Source organism: Myotis lucifugus, unplaced genomic scaffold, assembly GCF_000147115.1.
Source record: "Myotis lucifugus unplaced genomic scaffold, Myoluc2.0 scaffold_16, whole genome shotgun sequence".
Taxonomy (NCBI): Eukaryota; Metazoa; Chordata; class Mammalia; order Chiroptera; family Vespertilionidae; genus Myotis; species Myotis lucifugus.
The window spans coordinates 1871555-1892920 of NW_005871064.1; the positions used below are offsets into that span (position 1 = coordinate 1871555).

A 21366-nucleotide genomic window follows, 5' to 3' on the forward strand; every position below is an offset into this window, starting at 1 on the left:
CGTGGGCCCACGCGCCGGTTTAAAAAAATTTTTCCCCTTCTGTTTTCTCTGTTTTTTCCTTTAGGTTTATAGGGACAGTCCCGCCTAAAAGCGAGCCCGTTGGTTTCTATTCTTCCTTTCCACCGGGGCCTTACGCCGGGGTACCCCCTTGGGCCAAAAATTTCCCCCTTTTTTAGAAGTGGCCCAAAACAATATTATATCCCCCAAAACTCTCATTGGCACTTTTGGTTTTTTTTTGGGGGGGGGGGGGGGGGGGGGGGGCAGGATTGACAGGTTGACAGGGGTCAGTGGGATCCCCTGGGGAGCTAGGTATTGACCAAGGGAGAAACCTGAAACCTGGGCATGTGCCCTGAAAGGGAACCTTTGGATGCGTGGGGGGTGGGGGGGCGGTAACACTCAACCAACTACCACACCGGCCAGGGCTCAGCACCCATTTTTTTATTGCCAAGTTTATGAAACCATTAAGTTGTTGCTGGTTGGTTGGAGTGCCCTCCTGTGTCTCTACATTAAAATACCATGTGAGAACGTTCCAAGGACATAATGAAATTGCACTTGCAGCATCAGAGTAATGCATGACATGAACTGCTTGTTAGGCATCATACTTTCCAGAAGAACCACCAGGAGATCTGGTGAGCCTCCTGGTGGAGGAAGTCCCTGCCCGGGGAGTTTCTGCAGAAACTTATGTTTGTGTTGCAGTCAAAATTTCAGGGTCTCGGGCTACTCTAGCAGAGGACTCTGGTCATTTTTTCTGGCTGAGCAGCATCTGAAGACCCCTTCCTATGTTAGAGAAGCCCAGCTCCCACCATAGAAGCTAAAAAGCAAACACACATCTTTCCAGCCTCCCTTGCAGCTAGAATGCCCCCATTTAAACTCAGCAAACCAAACCCTGAACTGCAAGCTAGCGAGACTGGAAGCACTCCACTTTGCCCAGGGGGCAGTGCAGCGGTAGCCAGTGTGGGCTCCCTAAGCTGATCACTACCAGATCAGTTTGCCTGAGTATCTGTGGAGCCTGGTTCTTCTGGCCTGCAGAGATTGTGGTTGCTACCCATTATCATTCCAATGAGTTCCTCTTCTGCATAAAGGAGCCAGAGACTGTATTGCTGACAACTAAGAAGACGACTTAATCACCAGATGCTGAAGGAGCAACTGCTAGGGGTAAAACCACTGGCTGAGCCCCCCTGGGTGGGTGGAACCACCCTCCTCTCTATCCGACTTCCTGCCGCACTGGCCTTGTCTTCAAGTATCTCTATCCACACTATCTAATACAGTCCCTACAAGCTAGCTGTGGCTCTCAGCACTTGAGATGTGGCTAGTCTGAAATGAGATGTGCCCTGAGTGTAAAAGACACACCAGATTGCAAAGACTAGAACAAAAAAATATGTAAAATACTGCGTTCATAATTGTTATGTTGATTAAATGTTGAAATGACAATGTTTTGGATATCCTGAGAATTAAGTAATGTATAATGCTAAAATTAATTTCATCTTTCTCTTTTTATAATGTGGTTGCTAGAGAAATTTAAATTACATACGTGACTCATATTATATTTCTACTGGACATTCTAAAGCCCCAAGATTTGGCCTTTGACCTTGTTAATGCTAACTCTTATCCAACTTCAGCTATCTGCTTGTGCCCCATCTTCAGGGAAACTTTCCCTGACCCCTGGCCTAGGATTCCTATGTTGACATAAGAAACATCCAAACCTACAGAGAATTTTTGTAAGAATTTATCTGAGGACAACATATGCTGGGTCACAAGATTTCAAATGCTCCTAACAATAACAATTTGCAGTTTCTTTTATGTAGTTGAGATTAAGGAGGGAACATAAGGAAGATTACTTAGGTGGGAGAAGTCTAAGTGGGAATCGAATTATAGAATAGTTAGAATTAGGTGTTGTCTTGAGGGTGGTCACATATTAGAAGGAGGGCTCTAGCCCTAGCCGGTTTGGCTCAGTGGATAGAGCATCGGCCTGAGGCCAAAGGGTCCCAGGTTTGATTCCGGTCAAGGGCATGTACCTTGGTTGTAGTTTCCTCCCCGGCCTGGGCCCTGGTCAGGACTCATGGAGGAGGCAACCAATCAGTGTGTTTCTGTCACATCGATGTTTCCTCTGTCTTTCCCTCTTTCCCTCTCTCTTCCACTCTCTCTCTAAAAAAAAAAGGAGAGCTCTGGAAGAGGATATTTCAAGGGTGTGTTATCCTAGATGCACAGAATCAGTGGACAGCGCTTGCTTAAGGCAAAGATAATAAACTTGACTAAAGAAGCTATATGCCTGGGGCGTGACTGTTTACCATCACCTGCCCTGTTAGGAATTCATGATCAGATCACCCTGTGAGATTACATTCCATAGAACTCCTTCTTTGTCCATGCCTATAAGCATATTCCTTTCTTTTATAGTAGGGACCCAGTGCACAAATGCGTGCACCTTGAAAGGAACTGTGGGCCAAAAGGCTGCGGTGGGCACAGGGGCAGGTCTCGGTGCCCCTGCCCGGCCCCTCCCGCCATGGCCCCTGGTTCCCTGTCTGCCAGCATCCCTGCTCCCACCGCCGCTGCTCCCATGGGCTGATGGCAGCGGCCCCGCTCACACCCAGTGTGGAGCGATTGGGGCCAGTGCCAGCAGCAGGTGCGAGCAACAGTTGCTGCCCCAGTCGCCCCTCAGGAGTAGGGGGAGGTGGAGAAGCCCTCAGGGGCGATCAGGACCAGCAGCCACTGCTCACACCTGCTGATGGCGCTGAGCAATCGGGACCGGCGCCGGGCACCAGCAAGGGGTGCAAGTGGCGGCTCTGGCACCAGCAGCAGGTGCAAGCGGGTCTGGTGCTGGCAGCAGGTGAGAGCGTCGGGCAGGACCGCAGCTTGTGGGAGCAAAGAATTTTCAGGAACCTCCAGAGGCTTGCCCTGATGACAGTGACTGGTACCCCGCCTTGACCTGGTGCTCCCGCTCACCTGCTCCACCATCCCACTGCAGTCGATGCCCACCATATTCCGCACACGTCCCCTGGTGGTCAGTGCATGTCATAGCGACCAGTTGTTCGGTTGTTCTGCCACTTGGTCTATTTGCATATTAGGGTTTTATATGTATAGAAAATTTACCTGGGTCTTTAATTAGGCATTATTTGTTTGGCTGTTTGATTAATGTTCATCTCCCGGTCAGAGTTAAGCACCCATGAAAGCAGCAACTGGGCTTTTTTTTTGTTCATTATTCTCCCGGAACCTGGCCTAGAGCCTAGCACATAGAAAGAGCTCATTAAATATTTGTTGAATGATTACATAAATGAAGTGTGTGACGAATCTCCAAGAAGAGGACAAAGTAGTCAACTTTTGCTAAATTGATTTGACCACAGAACTCTTGTCCCACAAAGGGCTTAGTGAAGAATTATAATCTCTGGGAACACAGTTTGGGAAGCACTGGCTTAGGGGCTGTAAGTACAGACGAAGTGTATTAAACCTCAGTTTAAATCTTCATTTGCAGTATGACCTCAGCTCTCCTATATGCTGAAGGTATAGGTAGGCTTGTTGGGGGGCAGGACTTGATGTTGTTGTTCTTTGGCTTGTTTCCCTTCCTCTGCAAATCACAAACTCTATTCCTTAAACTCTTCCATTTAGTAAACATCTAAAAGAAGCTGAATAGTTCTCCTTTAATAAAGAGGTTTTCATGAAAATTTATGCATGCAGTTAATGCATGGTAGTAATTTTTCTCCTGCATCTGTACAGGCATGAAGCAGGTGAAATAGTGGGTTTAACAAGGGATTGGGGTAGTTGAAAGGAATTTACCTGAGAGACCAGCCAGGCCTGGCACATTTCTTTTGGGAGAGATAGTGCATGGTTATCAACTGACCCAGAGCATGAGACCCAGGGAAAGGCTGTCAAGTCCCACTCACACCCCCCCACCCCCAAAATAAGTGGCTCAGCTGAAATATCCTTTTAATTCACTTTGTTAATAATCATCTCCAACTAGCCCTACACACAAAAGCTAAGTGATTACTGTATGACAGCCTAGAACTTCAGGATTCTGAGCAGGGCTGGAGCTCAGCACCTCCCAGGGAGAGGGGGCCAGGAGGGCAGCCAACTCTGTGAGGAGCAAACACAGCTGAGCGAAACAGGCAGCTCAACCTGCTGGGGCCCTTTCTCTCACCCATCATGTCTACACAAAGGAACAGAGGAAAGAAAGAGTGACGCAAAGGGGCTCATTGCCACACTGAGGAGCATTTAAAATGTTTCCAATGACAGACTGGAAGACTATATCGCCAAAATAAGTTCATTTTTAAATACTCTGGGCATTTCCAAAGCTCAGTGGGGGTTGGGGGGGGGGTGACATTTAAACCTGATTGTGAAAGGTCCATTTTCTAGCACAATATGTTACAAAGAACTGACCCCAGAATCTCTAAATAGACCAGTAACCACAAGATTGATAGCAACCAACTATTCTATCCACACAGACCCCCGAAGTGCTAAACGTATATGGTTCACCAGGTAAATTCTCTAGACCAGGGGTGGGCAAACTTTTTGACTCGAGGGCACATGCCTGTGTTGCGGGCTCGATCCCCAATAGGGGGTGTGCAAGAGGCAGCCAATCAGTGATTCTCTCACATAATTGATGTTTCTATCTCTCTCTCCCTCTCCCTTCCTCTCTGAAATCAATTGAAAAACAAAAACAAAAAACCAGACTCTTGTCTTATATGTCATGTTTGTTTTCAACAGCCAGTATTTTGCCCGGTCCAAAGCAATTACGTAGTCAAATATTTGTGGAATGTGAATGAACTATCTCTCATATGTCAAGATCCAATTCTGTCAAGCGATCTCTAACTATCCGAAGAAGTCAGATGCTTTTCCCTCTATGTTCTTAAATTCCTCTCTATGTACTTAAATTATCAACTCAGATCTATTTCTCTTCATAGGCTGTGAACAAGGAGCTCTCTCTGCTTTCATCTTCCTACCTACAACCACTGTCCTAGGTATCTAGCAGAAGTTAAATATTTGTTGAGTAAATGAAGTGAATATTCCTTAAAAAGTAAAAATGGGGTCGGGGGCAATCAAGCATAGGATACCTTGCTCATTTCTTATTTATTTCTCTATCTTTACTAAAAAATAAAACCTTTGTTTAAATCTAATTTTTACCTATTTTTGTAACTACACCTACACAGTAGTTCATAGATGAAACACATAAACACATGCGTACACACACACACACACACACACAAAGTTTGTTAAATTAAATTAATGACCAGCAATCTCAAGTGGTCTTTTAATTCTGTTGAGTAATCAACTGTATTGCCCAGACCACTTATTCCTCCTACTCCTTCTCCTGGACAACTCTCTACATCTTCTCCTCTCCTCTCAGAACTCTGACATCTCTCTACCATCACTCACAGCTGATGGCCTGATTTCTATTTTACTGGGAAAATAAAACCAATTAGAAGAGCCTATACTCAGTGGTTGAGCATTGACCTATGAACTAGGAGGTCATGGTTCAATTCCCGGTCAGGGCACATGCCTGGGTTGCAGGCTCGATCCCCAGTACGGGGTGTGCAGGAGGCAACCAATTAATGATTCTCTCTCGTCATTGATGTTTCTCTCGCTCCCTTTCCCTTCCTTTCTGAAATCAATAAAAATATATATTTTAAATCAATCAGAAGAGAACATCCACAGGCCCATCCACCTACTTGTCTGTACCCAAGTCCTTGGTCTCCCTTCCAGGTACTAAGCATGAGCTGTACCCACCCACCCCCAACCCCTCACAAACACACATACACTCCAGATTCCATCCCCTCTCACACACAGACAGACATCACTCCAAAATGTCTCCCTCTCTATTGGATCATTTCTATTAGCAGACAAACACAAGTTATGGTCTCAGCATCTTTAAAAAATTCCACTGCCTCCATTTCCCTCCCCAGACTCACCTTATATCTCTGCCGCCAGCTACTGGAGCTGTTGCAACCCCAGCTGACGTGAGCAGGAAAGAATGGAGTGCGTCCTGCCAAGAGATACTGGACAGTGGCCTCCACTTTCTCTTCCCTGGTTGGTCAAGTCTCCTTATCTGCACAGTTGGGATAATGAAACCCTTAGGAAAATGTCTTTGAAGTCCTCAGAGGGCACTCCACATGGGAATGACTGCTGTCATCTTGACCTTTACTCCTGAGCGGACTCTCAGTGGGAAAAAGGAGGAATATTCTCGGGGCTTCAGACCTGGATAGATTCACAAACAGGGTGAAGTTCAAGGGTATTTCCTCCACTGGGTTCTGCAATGACCACACTTAATATCCTCTGAGAGATACAGACTCTTTACTTCTGAGATCTTAAATCCTACCCAGAAGACCCCCATCCAATGGTGGGATCCCCTCCAGTGTCCTGGGTAGGGTTCATCCTGCCATGGATGCTGGTTGAACCCAGGTCATAAAGGGAACTGGCCACTTCAGGAGGCAGCCAGCTCCTTCTATTCAGGTCACTGTAAATGCTAGAAGTCCTTTATTTGAGATTAAATCTAATCCAGATAATTCCCAAGATTGATTTTAGTTCCGCCTACACCTCATACATATGGTGACCCAAGTTCCAGAAGACTGTCAATAGGAGTCCCACCTCTGAGTCTTCTCTGATCTGAGTCAAACACCCCCAGTGTAACAAAATGGCTATGAGCTTCGACTCCAACAGGCCATGTTTAAAATTCCTTCTCTACCACTTTCTACCTAAGTGCCTTGTGCAAGTTACTCAATATGCTCACCTTCCTTTTCCTCACCTACATAATGAAAACAGAAATGCTGCCCAACCGGTGTGGCTCAGTGGTTGAACGTCGACATATATGAACCAGGAGATCATGGTTCAATTCCCAGTCAGGGCACATGCCCTAGTTGCACGCTCAGTCCCCAGTGGGGGACGTGCAGAAGGCAGCTGATCAACAATTCTCATCAGTGATGTTTCTATCTCTTGCTCTCCTTTCCTCTCTGAACTGAATAAAAACATACTTTTAAAAAATAGCTGGGAAGGGCCCTTCAGGAAAATGTGTTATCTTCGTATGAGCAAGTTGCCACCCTGAGAAGCAAACACAGGGCTCCAAGGGAAGGCTCGCGGTTTGTGTTTGATGGGTGAAGATGGTTTGGAGCAGGGAGCAGTGCCTGAGAAGGTGAGATCTGGAAAAGTCTGTGTTCAGAGAAGAATGGCATCTAACAGGTGACAGAAGGTGGAGGACTAAAGAGAGGGGAAGCAACTTAGCACAGGGGCCCTGCTTGGAAACACAGCCTCAGGGTATTAATATCCCAAGCTCCAGCACCTGGAGGGCTCAGTAAATGGTGACTATCATCCTCATATTCAGAAATAATGGCCCCCCCTCTCCCTGTGCTAAGCGTGATTAGACCATACCTGTAACTAGCACCGCCTCCTAGTTGAGCCACAGCCTCCTAGACCAGGCCTGTATTACTGCATGTATCCCTGTGTATTTCACTTAATTAGGTCTGGGTTGAAGAGCCTGAGCGGCAGGAACCACATCTTTTTTAAATCTTTGAATGTTCCTCATCTAGCACATTATTCACACATTGTAGATGTTGATTAAATTAAATGTTAGTGAGCTACACTAAGTGGCGAGGAAATCTCAGTAACTAGTCTTTAGAGAAGCTTGATGGCAAGAAGAGGAGGAAAGCGGCCGTATAAAGAAGTTGAGGGAAAGGAAAGAAGAGTTGGAGTGTCTAATGCGGAGAGGGAGCCGCCCTCGATCCTAAGAGTGGACGCCCCTGGAGGAGCCAGCTCTGGGAAGAGTGGGGGGCTCTGAAGTGAAGGCCAGGTGCAGGGGCTCAGGAAGCAAAAGGCAACAGCTTCCTCCAGGAGTGAGAGAGGGCAAGGGCCTGGGGACTTGGGGAAAGACAAGAGCTCTGGACAAGCCACAGTGACTGTGGCATCTACCTCTTCCAGGACAGGAGCACCAGCTCGGCTCACTTCACTGATACTAAGATCTTCTGTCTCCGTTTTTCACTCCAAAAAACTGTGGCCACTGCAGAACTCACCCTGAGGGTAAGTGGGAACAACAGGGCATTCAGCAGCCAGGGAGCAACAATGGCGATTCTCCTCCCCCAAGAAATCAATAATTCTTTCCATACTCACACTGGATTAGATTTGCATGAAGGATACCCAAGAAGTCATAATTAGGGTGTTTGCCCGTGGGTTGAGGGTGGGAGGGTGAGACATATGGGGAAAGGGATAGGAGAGAGACTTTTTATTGGATGCCTTTTGATATATATATATTTTTTATTTTGAATCATCTGAATGTCTTCCCTGTTTTTTAAGTTTAAATGACATATTTTGAAAAGAAAAAACTGAAAAAAATTTGTCTAGAGAATTTTTCCTGGGAAAAAAGGAAAAGAAGTCCCCTTCAGAACTAGAGGACAGCAAAAGGTGTAGCTTCATCTAGTTGCCTTACAAAGACCTCAGCAACTGGGAAGGCCACAGACAAGAAAAGTTAAGATAATATTTTCATTAGAACAACCGGGTAAGTTGGGGATCACTTGCACAGAAAGGAACAGAAGACGGTTTCTTCATCTGCATGACGAGAGGCCTGGGCTCGGACACGTTGTTAATCAAAAACAAAAATTTAATTTCCACAGCTGAAAGTCTTCTTATAAGAGGGTTTATTAGGCCCTAGCTGGTTTGGCTCAGTGGCTAGAGCATCAGCCCACAGACTGAAGGGTCTTGGTTTTGATTCCGGTCAAGGGCATGTTCCTTGGTTGCAGGCTCAATCCCAAGCCCCTGGCTGGGGCGCATGCAGGAGGCAACTAATCAATGTGTCTCACATCAATGTTTCTCTTTCTTGGTCTCTCCCCACCGCCCCCCCTCCTTCCACTCTCTCTAAAAATCAATGAAAATTTATCCTCAGGCAGGGATTAACAACAACAACAACAAAAAAGAAAGGCTTTACTAGGCCATTGCTAGCATCAAAGAAGACTGGTTTTGGGGCACGGAGTTTAATCCACCAGCAGCATGGCTAGGTAGGAAAGACAGCATGTCCAATGTCCAAGAGTTTTTTTGTTTTGTGTTTTTTTTAATGTATTTTTATTGATTTCAGAGAGGAAGGGAGAGGGAGAGAGATAGAAACATCAATGAGGAGAGAGAATCATTGATTGGCTGCCTCCTGCATGCCCCCTACTGGAGATTGAGTCCGTAACTGGGGCATGTGCCCTGACCAGAATCGAACCGTGACCTCCCGGTTCATAGGTCGACGCTCAACAATTGAGCCACACCAGCTAGGCTTGTCCAAGAGTTTTACAAGCTTTTTTTTATACATCAAGGAGGGGGAGCAAGATATAAGCCGTTCTGAAAGGAGTTACTTTGAGGGGTCGGCAGAAGCAGGGCTCGTCCTGGGACAGGCACAGCACAGCTGCCGCAGCGTCCACAGTGGTCAGAAAGCTCCTGTGTGAATAAGAAGTAGAGGCCATTCTCTCTTTTGGATACTCACAGAAATAGCCACCTGGAAATTAACCCTCAATTCCCACAGTTCCACAGGAAGGTGAGCAGTCTTTTGTCAGAGCTGGTCCACTCTCCTGTCACTACAATTTTAACTTAGAACATTGCAGAATTTTTTCCTTTCCCCCTTTCCATCCAGCTCTTTCAAAGGAAGCATTGCTGACGAATATCTGTGTGATTTTAATTATATTCAGATAGTCCTTTTGTGTTTAGGGCATTGTCCCACGTTGCTAAGGAAAACTTATTCCTAGGAGGTCATGTCCCACAGAGAAGAGAAATTCAAGGATTATGTGAGGCAAGGAGATGTTTTAGGCCAACTGTTGCAAAAAGAGGGGGAGAGGAGAGAGAGAGAGAGAGAGAGAGAGAGAGAGAGAGAGAGAGAATATGAGAATTACCAGGTAACCACTGACAAGGATTTTTAAGAGTTTTTCTTGAAGAGGAGCCTTTTCTGGAAAGGTGCAGGTGGTTAGTTCAATCTGTTGGCTGGGGCTTGGTTTATGGATTTACATAACTGAGAACATCTCAGAACGTTCTTCTTGGCAATGTCATCGGACAAGCTCTAATGCTCTCCTGGTGTTTGAATGAGAGTTTCACTTGGTTTGGTATTGCAGGCTGGGTACTGGGCCCCCAGTGCCCGGCCACGTTTCCCGGGGCTGAGCTTCAGTGTTCCGTCTCCTCTCTCTCCATTCCCTCTCCCCACCCCACACCCTGCTCACTCACAATCTCCTCTCCATGAGGCTTAAAAATCAGCCCAGTTCGGAGGGAATACGTAGTGCATTAAATCAAAGTCATAGTTACATGTCAAGGTAAACAGAACTGACTACACGCACCCTTTGCCCACAAAAATGACAAAAAGGTTTATATCATGCCAAACGGTGCCATCTAGTGGCCTGTGGTGTCACCCAGGACAGGAGGAACAGGAAGAACAGCAGGAACGTATCCTTCAGTTTTTGTGAATAATTTTAGGGTTTCTTTCCAGGCTCACCCAAGACAAATTTTCCCATATTTACAGTTTATCCTCTCTGGAATTTCCCCCCATGACAGTCAGGTGTAGCAGAAAGAGAGCAAACATTGGAGTCAGGTCAACCTAGCTCTACACCAAATGCACCCCGTGCTGCCTGTAGCTTTAGGATCCCGGCCAGTTCCCCAACTTCCCTGAGTCCCAAGCCCTCCGCTATAAGCCACAGGCAGTACAATCTTCTTTACCAAGTCTTCGTGGGGAATGAGTGGGATGAAGTGTACACAGCATTCCACATACAACAGATGCACCCTAAGTATTAGTTCCATCCTCAAGTACATCATTACTTTAACTGTAGGACTGAAAAGGGAGAGTAAAATGCTGAGCGCTGGTCCAGGAAAGTACCCAAACAGAGGGGAGACAACCCTCGGGATGGCAGCAGGAAACAATGTCGTGCAGAGAACTTGCCAGAAGAGGCGTTACGGGACTCAAGAGATGTGGACAACGTTACGGAAACTAGCAAGGGCCATGGAGGCACCCAGAGCCCAGCAACAACAGAAAAACATTTCCACGCCCAGGACTCATAGGACAAGCAGATACTGTAATGGAGCCTAGAGAGCTCTGAGCTTGGGCAGACGGGCAATCTGGTAGGTGCCAAGGCAGCAAGGGAGCTGGGAAGAAATAGCCCAACCTCTCCCCATGACCTCCAATGCTCTCTGTTGGCTGCACCCAGTCAGAAGGCAGCTGGCAGGAAGGCCAGGGCACAGGTGCCAGGGAATGGACTTGAGGAGGAAACTCACAGAGGGTCACCAGTGCGGGACAGCATAGAGGACATCCATGCTTTGGGGAAAGAATCAGATTAGGTGATGCCCATAAATAAATTCTAAGGAGAAGGAGGGAGAAAGGAGCAATGAGCCAATATGTACTGGTTATCTATTTTATTGTTTTTACTGTGTCTTTTAACTTTCTCTTGTAACTTTTTCAGCAACCCAGTACAGTTGGTATTGTTATTTTCCTTTTAAAAAAGAAGGAGAAAAGCTCAGAGAAACCAAATAACTTGCACTGAGACACCCGGCTGGGAAGTAATAGAATTCCACCCTCAGTTACCAGATGCCAATGTCCCTCTACATCAGCATTTCTCAACCTGTGGGTCGAGACCCCTTTTGGGGTCGAACGACCCTTTCACAGGGGTCGCCTAAGACCATCGGAAAACACATATATCATTACATATTGTTTTTGTGATTCATCACTATGCTTTAATTATGTTCAATTTGTAACAATGAAAATACATCCTGCATATCAGGTATTTACATGACGATTCATAACAGTAGCAAAATAACAGTTATGAAGTAGCAACGAAAATAATTTTATGGTTGGGGGTCACCACAACATGAGGAACTGTATTAAAGGGTCGCGGCATTAGGAAGGTTGAGAACCACTGCTCTACATGATCCTCTCCACCCTGGAATAATATCCCTTATTCACACATGATAAAGATGGCATTTTAAATCTATAGGAAAAACATAAACTACTGAGCAAATTGTGCCATTTGGGTAGCTATGAGAAAAAGATGAAGTTGGATCTATATCTCAGGCTTTACATTGGATGGGCAGCATATTTAAACATGAAAAATAAAACCATAAAGTGTCTTCCACAATGGGAGAATTAAACAATCTTATCAGGGTGGAGAAGCCCTTTCTAACACAACACCATAAAAGAAAAAGAGTGAGAAATTGAAAAACATAGAAATAAAACATTTTTGGCAAAGCAAAAAGCACCCTGCTATTATTCAAATGGTTCACACACTGGTGTCCTCCGAGGTTGGCAGGAACGATCCTCTCCTGGCACAACTCCAAACCCAAGGCTCCTCAAAAACACTTCCCCAACTGCTCCTGAATGAAATTCTTCCCGTAGAGATCCGTGCTTCTCCTTTCAACCCAATGCAGAATGCCTCTGCGGGGTGTCACCCAGGACACTGGTTCTCCTTTGTTATTTACTAACAGGCAGAAGGAGACTGTGCTACAGACTCAATGAGGAGATGTCGGCAACACAATCAGGGAAGAGATGTCCAGAGAGGGTTGGCGACGTTCCAAAATTACCAACTTTTACAGCTTACGATCATGAAATCCTCTGACTTTTACTAAAATCTCGCCAATGCATCCGCCACTCTCCATTCTCTTTGGGGGGCGGGGGAGCTGAATCAGACCAGTGCAGGCCACCCGCGGTCTTTGCAGCCTCTGGTCTGGCCCCTGGCGCATCCCAAATGTCTCTCTGCAGAGTGATCCTCCCCTAAGTGAAATCTGATCAAATCACCTCAAACATCCCCAAGGGTGGAAGTGCTTTCAAAAGTCCCCCGTCGACTTTAAGATACACTCGAAACTCCTTTGCAGACAAATACGATCCTTCAAGATCAGGTTTGCCTCTCCCCCTTATCGCTCCCAAAAGTAACCCAAACATCTGCAATTCCCGCGACAGAACTTCCCCGCGGGAAGCAGCAATCATTTCCCTCTTGCTGCTGCGCCCAGTTAACTCCTGGTCATTCATGGTGCAGCCGCCATGTCATTTACTCAGGGCAGCTTTCCCACCCTAAGTGCAATTAATAAGGTCCTCAACGCTCCCCCTACTTTAGCAGTTCACAATGTATTCTGATTGATTGTTCACCTCCTACTTCCCTATCCTTCCATCCCTTCACCCCAAGACTGTAGGTAGCTTGAGGTTAGGGATTCTTCTAGGACTTGTTATGACTCAGCATCTAGCACATTGGCAGGCATATAATAAGTGTTCAATAAATATCATTGACTGGATGAGTGAACAACTAAATTGTTAAGAATTGCCCAGCCGGTGTGGCTGAGTGGATGAGCAATTAACCTATGAACCAGGAGGTCATGGTTCCAATCCGAGTCAGGGCACATGCCCAGGGTTGCAGGGCTCAATCCCCAGGAGGAGGCATGCGGGAGGGAGTCAAACCATGAATTTCTCTCAGCATTGACGTTTCGATTTCTACCTTCTTCCATCCTCACAGAGAACAAATAGAATAAATTTAAATACAGAATTAGCCTCATAAATAAAAGGATAAACCATTCCCCTTAAAAGGAAAATAATCTCAAAGGTTTTAATCCTTCTAGTCTAATCCAATGCTAGTGAATACAAAATCAAGTGTGGTATCATGTCTGTCTTTTAATGATAGGCTTGATCTCTCTCTAAAATCAATGAGAATAGGGTAGGAGTGTAGGAGTGTGTAGGGAAAGAAGAAAGAAAGGTTAAGGGATGAAGAAGGCACAAGACAGATCATAGAAGGCTCTTAAGTCATCCCCAGGAATTTGGAACAGGAACCACATTAAAAAAAAATAGAACCTGAAAAATGACGTGATCATTTTGGCAGCTGTTTTAGCAAAATGATTCTGTCAGCAATATGGAGGATATATTAGAGTGTGGAAAAATAAAGGCCAGAGACCACTTAGAAGACTCTGGCAGTAATAACAGAGTTTAAGTGCTTGTGTGTGCCAAGACAAGAAAAAAAGAAATTGTTTTCTAGCTTTCTGGTTTGAGAACTTAGAAGTACAGAGAAGACAAGGCAAGGGAGAGGCAGGAATGCCTAGTGATGACAAACTTGGTCACTGGGGCTTGTCTTTGCTTCCAGATGTCACTTTTGGGCTGTGGGACTTTGGGGGAAGTCCCTTAATTTCTCTGTGCCTCAACTTCATCATTTATAGAATAGAAGTAATAGTAATATCTCTTTCTACAGTTGTCCTAAGGGTTAATGAAAGAAATGCATCTGATTGAAAAGTACTGAAATAGTATCTTGAAATTAGTAAGCTTTTTATTTTTTTAAATATATTTTTTATTGATTTCAGAGAGGAAGAGAGAGGGAGAGAGAGATAGAAACATCAATGATGAAAGAGAATCATTGATTGGCTGCCTCCTGCATGCCCCCTACTGGGGATGGAGCCTGCAACCCTCGAATGTGCCCTGATGGGGAATCTAACTGTGACCTCCTGGTCATATAGGTCCATGTTCAACCACTGAGCTACGTCAACCAGGCCAGTTAGCACATTCTTTACACAGGTTGCAGTACAATTGACTGGGTGATATTTTTTTGTTGTTAAATTTGTTGAGGTGACATTGGTTAATAAAATTATATAGGTTTCAGGTGTAAAGTTCTGGAATGCATCTTCTGTACATTGTACTGTGTGTTCACCACCCCAAGTCAAGAGACTGGGTGATATTCTCATCCTGTGAATTTTTTTTATTACCATAATTACATTCCATCCTTTGCATTTTCTTAATTTTCCAATTAATTACAAATCACTTTCAGGGATACATGATCACATAATCAAACTTAACGAATGTTGAATAAATGTCTTGTCTATATGTAATAATACGTGATCCTGTCCTAGAACTACAAACCTGCTTTAGTTAATATTTAAAATTCCTAACTTTATTTCTGGATCAAAAAAGGCAGAATTTTGAGACAGTCCCTAATGAGGCATTTCGTTTTAAGGTCTTCTAAAACTTATTTCACACTCCCTTAGTCTTCCCCCTCCCTCCTCCCCTCTTCAAATCTCGTTTCTTTGGGTGAGAATCTCGCGAGATATTGAGTTCTCATGAAATCTCCCAAGAGCTTCCGCTCTTCCTCTTCCCCAAAGCGGCCATAGGTGAGTTGCTCTTCGGCGTCTCTCTCCGAGAGTTGAATCCTCCAGTTATCACCGCCATCCTGGCCTTGGGGGCGCCAATTTTGAGGCCCCTGAGTAGAGAACTCTCGCGGTTACTGATTTCTCGCTGAAGGCAGTGTCCCCCTGTGCGGGGGGGAGTATCCGAGCGCCCGACTTGGCGCCCGGGCCGTGCGGCCCGAAAAGGGGTACGATGGGAGGGGTTGGGGGCTTTGGGAGCCCGGGTAGGCCGTGGTTGGTGCCGCCTCTTACTCCGGAGGTCCAGTGTCTCGCGGTGAGTGGCGGCCTCAGAAAATTGGGGGGTTGGGGGGAGAATAGAGTCGGGTCGAAGCTTTCCTCGTTTTAGAGGAGTCTTCCAAGTTAGCTGCGTGCCACGTTGGTGGCAGCACGGAAGCGTGGAAAGGCAGCATCCGTGTGAAGCTGTGCGAGGGAAGGGGGTTTCTGCGGAGGGTGGCGGCTGGGGTCTGCCGCCCCAGGGCGCCGTGTCCTTGCTCCCGAGGGAGCCCTCGTTGCACTGAAACGGGCTGGTTGCCGCCCAGAGAGCAATGGGGCTGGGAAGGCCGTGCCGCCCGGCCTGCAGTCACCGGGAGGCCGGAGGGGGAGAGAGCGTGGCTGCGATGATGGCACCTCTTAGGACACCTTTGGATTCACCGTGAAAACAGCGGTTCTCTGAGCAGCTGCTGGCGGCACTGAGTGCAGATTGAGGCTGTAGGTGACTGTGCATCCGCGTGCTGACAGTTGCTCCGTCCTCCCTCCCAGGTGACCCCTGAAGATGGTTCGCTATTCGCTAGACCCGGAAAACCCCACGAAATGTAAGTGATCAGCACTCAGTGCGTTTCTTATTTGGGGGTAAGAGAAATGAGACAACCCGCAGTTAACCGCAGTGCCCTCTGTTTCTTAGCATGCAAATCAAGAGGCTCCAACCTCCGCGTTCACTTCAAGGTATGTGAACCCTTTATGCTCTAAGAGTCCCTGTGGGTGGTGCAGTGAGCTTTTATTTAACACCATATCCTGAGGAGGCAGCTGCAGTGATGTCTTTCTTAGGACACCTTTGGATTGACCATGAAAACCAATCAATTCTGAGCAGCCACCTTCTGGGTGTCGGTCATGAGTGTGTCGCGACTGTCTTGATGTTGACACCGTGAGGATTCGAGAACTTCATGCTTGCTTTGAAAATGGTGCTGCCTTCGCATGGTTAACCGCCGGTGTGTTTCCTGTTTAGAACACGCGTGAAACTGCCCAGGCCATCAAGGGCATGCACATTCGAAAGGCCACCAAGTACCTGAAGGACGTCACTCTGAAGAAGCAGTGCGTGCCATTCCGCCGCTACAACGGCGGCGTTGGTAGGTGCGCCCAGGTGAGAATGGAGGGTTGCTCTTTGAAAAGACGGGTTGTCAGGGAAAGTGACTGGAGGGGATTGGAATGGCTAAGGTCTTCCATCAGGCTGTTTCTGGTTGCTGTGATGACAGTCTTAGGACACCTTTGGATTGACCGTGAAAAAAACCATGTTCTGAGCAACCTTGAAGTGAATGAAATAAATTGTGTGTTTTTGTTTGTGATTTTGAGAGTATGTTTACTAAAGCAGGGAACAGCGAAATGGGAATGGCTTAGGACAGAAGCAGCAACGGGAGAGACGAGGGGGTGCTGCTTTGCTCCCTAGAAATGTTACGGGAAAGGAAAGGAGTGAGCCAAGGCAGCGCTGTGGTCAGCTCACTGGAAAGACAACATGGGGCCATGGAGACAGGTTCAGGGTTTTGGTCCAGGACAAGCTGCTGCCGCCTATTGCTTCCCTGGTTGCAAGTCTCCGTGGGGTCCCTTAGAGTTTAGGAGATGCTAGCCTGCAGGGGAAGAAGAGGGAGAAGGAAAAGAGGAAAGGTGTGGGTATGCTCCCAGGTGGGAGAGCTGCCATAAATTAATCATGGTTGTACATTTTATTTAAATTGGAACTAACTAATAGCCTGCCTTTGTTTTCTTTAGGCAAAACAGTGGGGCTGGACACAGGGTCGGTGGCCCAAAAAGAGTGCTGAATTTTTGCTGCACATGCTTAAAAATGCCGAGAGCAATGCTGAACTTAAGGTACCCAAAGCATTAACACCTTTATATGTATCCAGCTTAGATGGTTGTTCAGTTAATGTTGTTCAGACTTACTATACAAACAATAAGACCCTATTGCAAAGAAACAAATATAGTTATCAAAGTGGTTGCTTTAGTAATGGTTAATGTGGTTTATTGCCAACACTTTTAAAAAATATATTTTTAAAATATATTTTAAAAGGAAGGGGGCAGGGGAGAGAGAAACATCAATGATGAGAATTATTGATCAGCTGCCTCCTCCACAACCCACATCGGGGATTGAGCCTGCAACCTGGGCATATGCCCTGACCTGGAATCAAACCATAACCTCTTGGTTCATAGATCGATGCTCAACCACTGAGCCACGCCGGCCAGGCTATTGCCTACAATCTTAATGGAGAGATGTTAAATTTCATTTAGAAGTTAAAACTAAACAAAATAGGTTTGTCTATTCCCCTTTAGCATTTGGAAATCTGGGCCAGAATTAAAAATGTGGGTCTCTGGCTATAACCCCCTTTTATTTATATCTATAATAATAAAAGTGTAATATGCTAATCAGACCAGACATCCATCCTTCCGGACAAAGCCAAAGCCGCAGCGGGCAGGGGGCTGAAGCAGAGGCCCTTGCTCAATTTCATGTGTCAGGCCTCTAGTATATATACACTGAGTGGCCAGATTATTATGTCCACCCCATCAGTACAATGAAGTGAATTAGTTAGGCAAATAATAATAATAAAACCTTAAGAGTATTTGCTTAGGAAATTTTCAATATTCAGTATTTTTGGAAGTGTCAATGAAGTACTGATGGGGTGGTCATAATAATCTGGCCACTCAGTGCATATTTACTAGAGGCCCAGTGCATGCGTTCGTGTACCAGTGGGGTCCCTCAGCCTGGCCTGCGGGGATCAGACTAAAATTGGCTCACCGACAATCCCTCGATCCCCCAGGGGTCCCAGAGTGGAAGAGGGCACCCTGCAAAGTTGCTGTCAATCAGCAGCCCCTGCATCAAGCGTCTGCCCCCTGGTGGTCAGTGCGTGTCATAGCTAGGTTGCTTAGCCGCTTATCTTAGCCTTTTTTTATATTTATATATAGGTTTTTAGAGAGGAACATCACTGTAAGAGTGGAACATGGGCCAAGGCCGGTTTGGCTCAGTGGATAGAGCGTCGGCCTGCGGACTGAAGGGTCCCAGGTTCGATTCCGGTCAAGGGCATGTACCTGGGTTGCGGGCACATCCCCAGTGGGAGATGTGCAGGAGGCAGCTGGTCGGTGTTTCTCTCTCTCTCTCCCTTCCTCTCTGTAAAAAAATCAATAAAATATATTTAAAAAAAAAAAAAAAGAGTGGAACATGGATCCCTGTTGCCTCTTGCACACCCCCACCTGGGATTGGGCCCAAAACCCGGGCATGTGCCCTGACCATGAATCAAACTGGCAACCTTTTGGTGCACAGGACAATACCCAACCAAATAAGCCACACCAGCCAGGGCTGGTTGTATAATTCTTTCAGCTGCTAAGCCATGCTGCCAAAGTCTTGTTTATCATCAAAGCTTAGAAATTAACACTACTCTTGGTGATCTTTAACATGCACTTAGCATAGCACTGAGTTTTGGTAGTTAGGTTTAATTTAAGGAAGGACATTTAGAACCAAGTTTAAAGAAACTGCTTAAACTGATCCTCGGCTTAAATTCTTAAGGATTGCTTTTCAAAAAAGTTCGTTAAGGCAGGAACTTAATTTTCCATGGATGGTGTTAAGATATGTTCCTTCTCCCTTCTTCCCAGGGTTTAGATGTAGACTCTCTGGTCATTGAGCACATTCAGGTGAACAAAGCTCCCAAGATGCGGCGTAGAACCTACAGAGCTCATGGGCGGATTAACCCCTACATGAGCTCTCCCTGCCACATTGAGATGATCCTCACTGAAAAGGAGCAGATTGTTCCTAAACCAGAAGAGGAGGTTGCACAGAAGAAAAAGGTAAGTTTCTTAGTCTTTGCTCAGTTTTGGTTGTGTGGTTGCTGTGATGACTAACTTAGGACACCTTTGGAATAACCATGAAAGGAAACTATTCTGAGCAACCAGCAACCTTGTATTTTATTTTTACTTTCGTGGATCTCATTTGTTTCTTGATTGATACTGAATAGTAACTTTATACCATTCGGTACATCAGAACTGTGATTGTCTGCTGATAGTCCCTCCTACATGTCCGTTGCCACTTCCAAAAATGCCCCTCAGATCTGATAAGCCTATATTCAGTAAATGATGACAAGTCAGTGTTGTTTTTGAGAATTGCCTCATACCATTGTAAAGTTTAAGGTGTGCCACATGATGGCTTGATTTAAGTATACTGTGAAATGATTACCACAGTGGGTTCTCCTAGATACAGTAAAAATAAGAAAGAGGGGGGGGAGGGTATGGTTAAGAATTCTTACGGTTTCTCTTCCTATCAACTTTCCTATGTATCATACAGCATTGTTAGCTAGTCATTCAGTTGGGTAGGCCAGGAAACTGGGAGTGATTCTGAAATCTTCCCTTCACACCCAATAGACTTTTTGTATTGATATTGTCACTTAAATATCCTGTCATTAGCTCGTGTCACTGTCTTCAGTGAAAATCAATTTAAACTCCTTCCCTGATTAGTCATACCACATCTCTATGCCAAAGGACTCTTTCCTTTTATGTTTTTTAAAATATATTTTTATTGATTGCAGAGAGGAAGGGGGAGAGAGAGAGAGAAAGATAGAAACATCAATGAGAGAGAATCATTGATCTGTTGCCTCCTGCACAACCCCCTACTGGGGATTGAGCTCACAAGCCACGCATGTGTCCTTGACCGGAATCAAACCTTGGGACCCTTCAGTCTACAGACCAACGTTCTGTCCACTGAGCCAAACCAGCTAGAGCCCTTTTATGTTGATGTTTCCAGTTCTTTCACTGAAGCTAAGACCTCTTTTTAATAAGATGTAGTGTGGATGTTTTTTCAGGAAATTTAACAGTCCTTTTCATTTTCTTTCCCCAGATATCTCAGAAGAAACTGAAGAAACAAAAACTTATGGCCCGGGAGTAAATTCAGCATAAAATAAATCTAAGTAAAAGTAAAAGCAGCATGTTGGTTGTCTTTATTACTAAATATATTTCAAGTGATAAAACAAGTTTTCTGATAAGAACTTAAAAATAGATTATTCTGTTCTGTCATTAATTTGGGTCATAAACATGCTGTTTTGAAAGTCTTGCTGCTTTTTTGCATACGATGGGATTAAAACATGGAGTTCGGAAATTTTTTTCCAGCCACTTCATTGAGATTTAACACCAGTTCACCACAGTGCAGTGGATCTTAGTATACTGTTATGAATCTATCACTAAAATCACTTTCAGGACATTGTAATCACCCCAGAGAGGAACCTGGGCAGTGGTTTAGCTGTTACTCCCAGCCCTAGGGAACTACTTAGCTGTAGATAGGCCTGTTGACATCTCAAGAAACATCACAGGATGTGTGGCCCACTGGCTCTGGTTTTTGACAGTACTTTCAGGGTTCATCCATGTATTGTACTTGATGTATAATTTATATTTATTGAACATTTGGGTCTTAAGCTATTGCAAATAGTGCTGCTGTGCACCTTTGTAGGTTTTTGGATGGGCATGCTCTAGTTTCTCTTGTGTATGTGCCAAGAGTGTAATTGCCCAGTCATGGTAACAGCCGGATCCGGCCCGTTTGAAATGAATAAAACTAAAAAAAAAAAAAAAAGACCGTACCCTTTTATGTAATGATGTTTACTTTGAATTTATATTAGTTCACACAAACACTCCATCCATGCTTTTGTTCCAGGCCTCCGGTCCAGTTTAAGAACCCATTGTGGCCCTCGAGTCAAAAAGTTTGCCCACCCCTGGCCAAGAGTGTAATTGCCCAGTCATGGTAACAGCCTGACTACAATTGTGCCATTTACAATACCCCTTAGAGAGGGTCCGGGTTTTCTCCACGTCTTCAACACTGACCTTAGGTGGAAGTGAAGTGGTAGCCATTTCTCTTAAATAGCCAATTAAGGTTGACAGTCCACCCTCCCCTCGAATGGAAGTCCCTTTCAGATCCGGGAGAGGGTGGTTGTAGTCACACATGCATGGAAAACAAGTGAAGTAGCCGCCCCTGCGGTGGGGATCCATTGGTACAGGCGTCATTTCTTGGATCAACGATTTGAATTCGGTATTCGGGACGCCGGGTGCGCGGGAGGGCCTGGG

General features: G+C 45.6%; 1 protein-coding gene and 4 non-coding genes across 6 annotated transcripts; all 5 read left to right on the forward strand.

Moving 5' to 3' along the window:
- The first annotated feature begins 14977 nt into the window (after window positions 1-14977).
- LOC102424882 (60S ribosomal protein L17) lies at window positions 14978-20295 on the forward strand. Of its 2 annotated transcripts, XM_006085097.3 has the most exons (7): window positions 14978-15054; window positions 15829-15881; window positions 15971-16011; window positions 16292-16426; window positions 17047-17145; window positions 18919-19110; window positions 20153-20295. In XM_006085097.3, the coding sequence occupies exons 2-7, from the start codon at window positions 15842-15844 to the stop codon at window positions 20198-20200; spliced, it is 555 nt and encodes a 184-aa protein (XP_006085159.1). In that variant the 5' UTR covers window positions 14978-15054; window positions 15829-15841; the 3' UTR covers window positions 20201-20295. The 2 variants fall into 2 exon arrangements, with proteins under 2 accessions (XP_006085159.1, XP_023606613.1); XM_023750845.1 differs by lacking the exons at window positions 14978-15054; window positions 15829-15881 and having other exon boundaries at window positions 15913-16011.
- Window positions 15682-15747, forward strand: LOC111825199. The gene has a single exon (XR_002828338.1). It is a non-coding gene; the product is annotated as a small nucleolar RNA SNORD58 (small nucleolar RNA).
- Window positions 16093-16157, forward strand: LOC111825196. Its single transcript, XR_002828336.1, has one exon. It is a non-coding gene; the product is annotated as a small nucleolar RNA SNORD58 (small nucleolar RNA).
- On the forward strand, window positions 16524-16588 carry LOC111825195. Its single transcript, XR_002828335.1, has one exon. It is a non-coding gene; the product is annotated as a small nucleolar RNA SNORD58 (small nucleolar RNA).
- LOC111825198 lies at window positions 19149-19212 on the forward strand. Its single transcript, XR_002828337.1, has one exon. It is a non-coding gene; the product is annotated as a small nucleolar RNA SNORD58 (small nucleolar RNA).
- Window positions 20296-21366: the final 1071 nt, after the last annotated feature.

What these genes read in the sequence shown, in the direction of transcription:
- LOC102424882 (XM_023750845.1), top strand. Translation starts at nt 15,928, where the DNA reads ATGAGACAACCCGCAGTTAACCGCAGTGCCCTCTGTTTCTTAGCATGC. An exon ending in ACCTCCGCGTTCACTTCAAG is followed by an intron (nt 16,012 to 16,291) that starts GTATGTGAACCC and finishes TTTCCTGTTTAG; the next exon opens with AACACGCGTGAAACTGCCCA. An exon ending in AGGTTGCACAGAAGAAAAAG is followed by an intron (nt 19,111 to 20,152) that starts GTAAGTTTCTTA and finishes TTCTTTCCCCAG; the next exon opens with ATATCTCAGAAGAAACTGAA.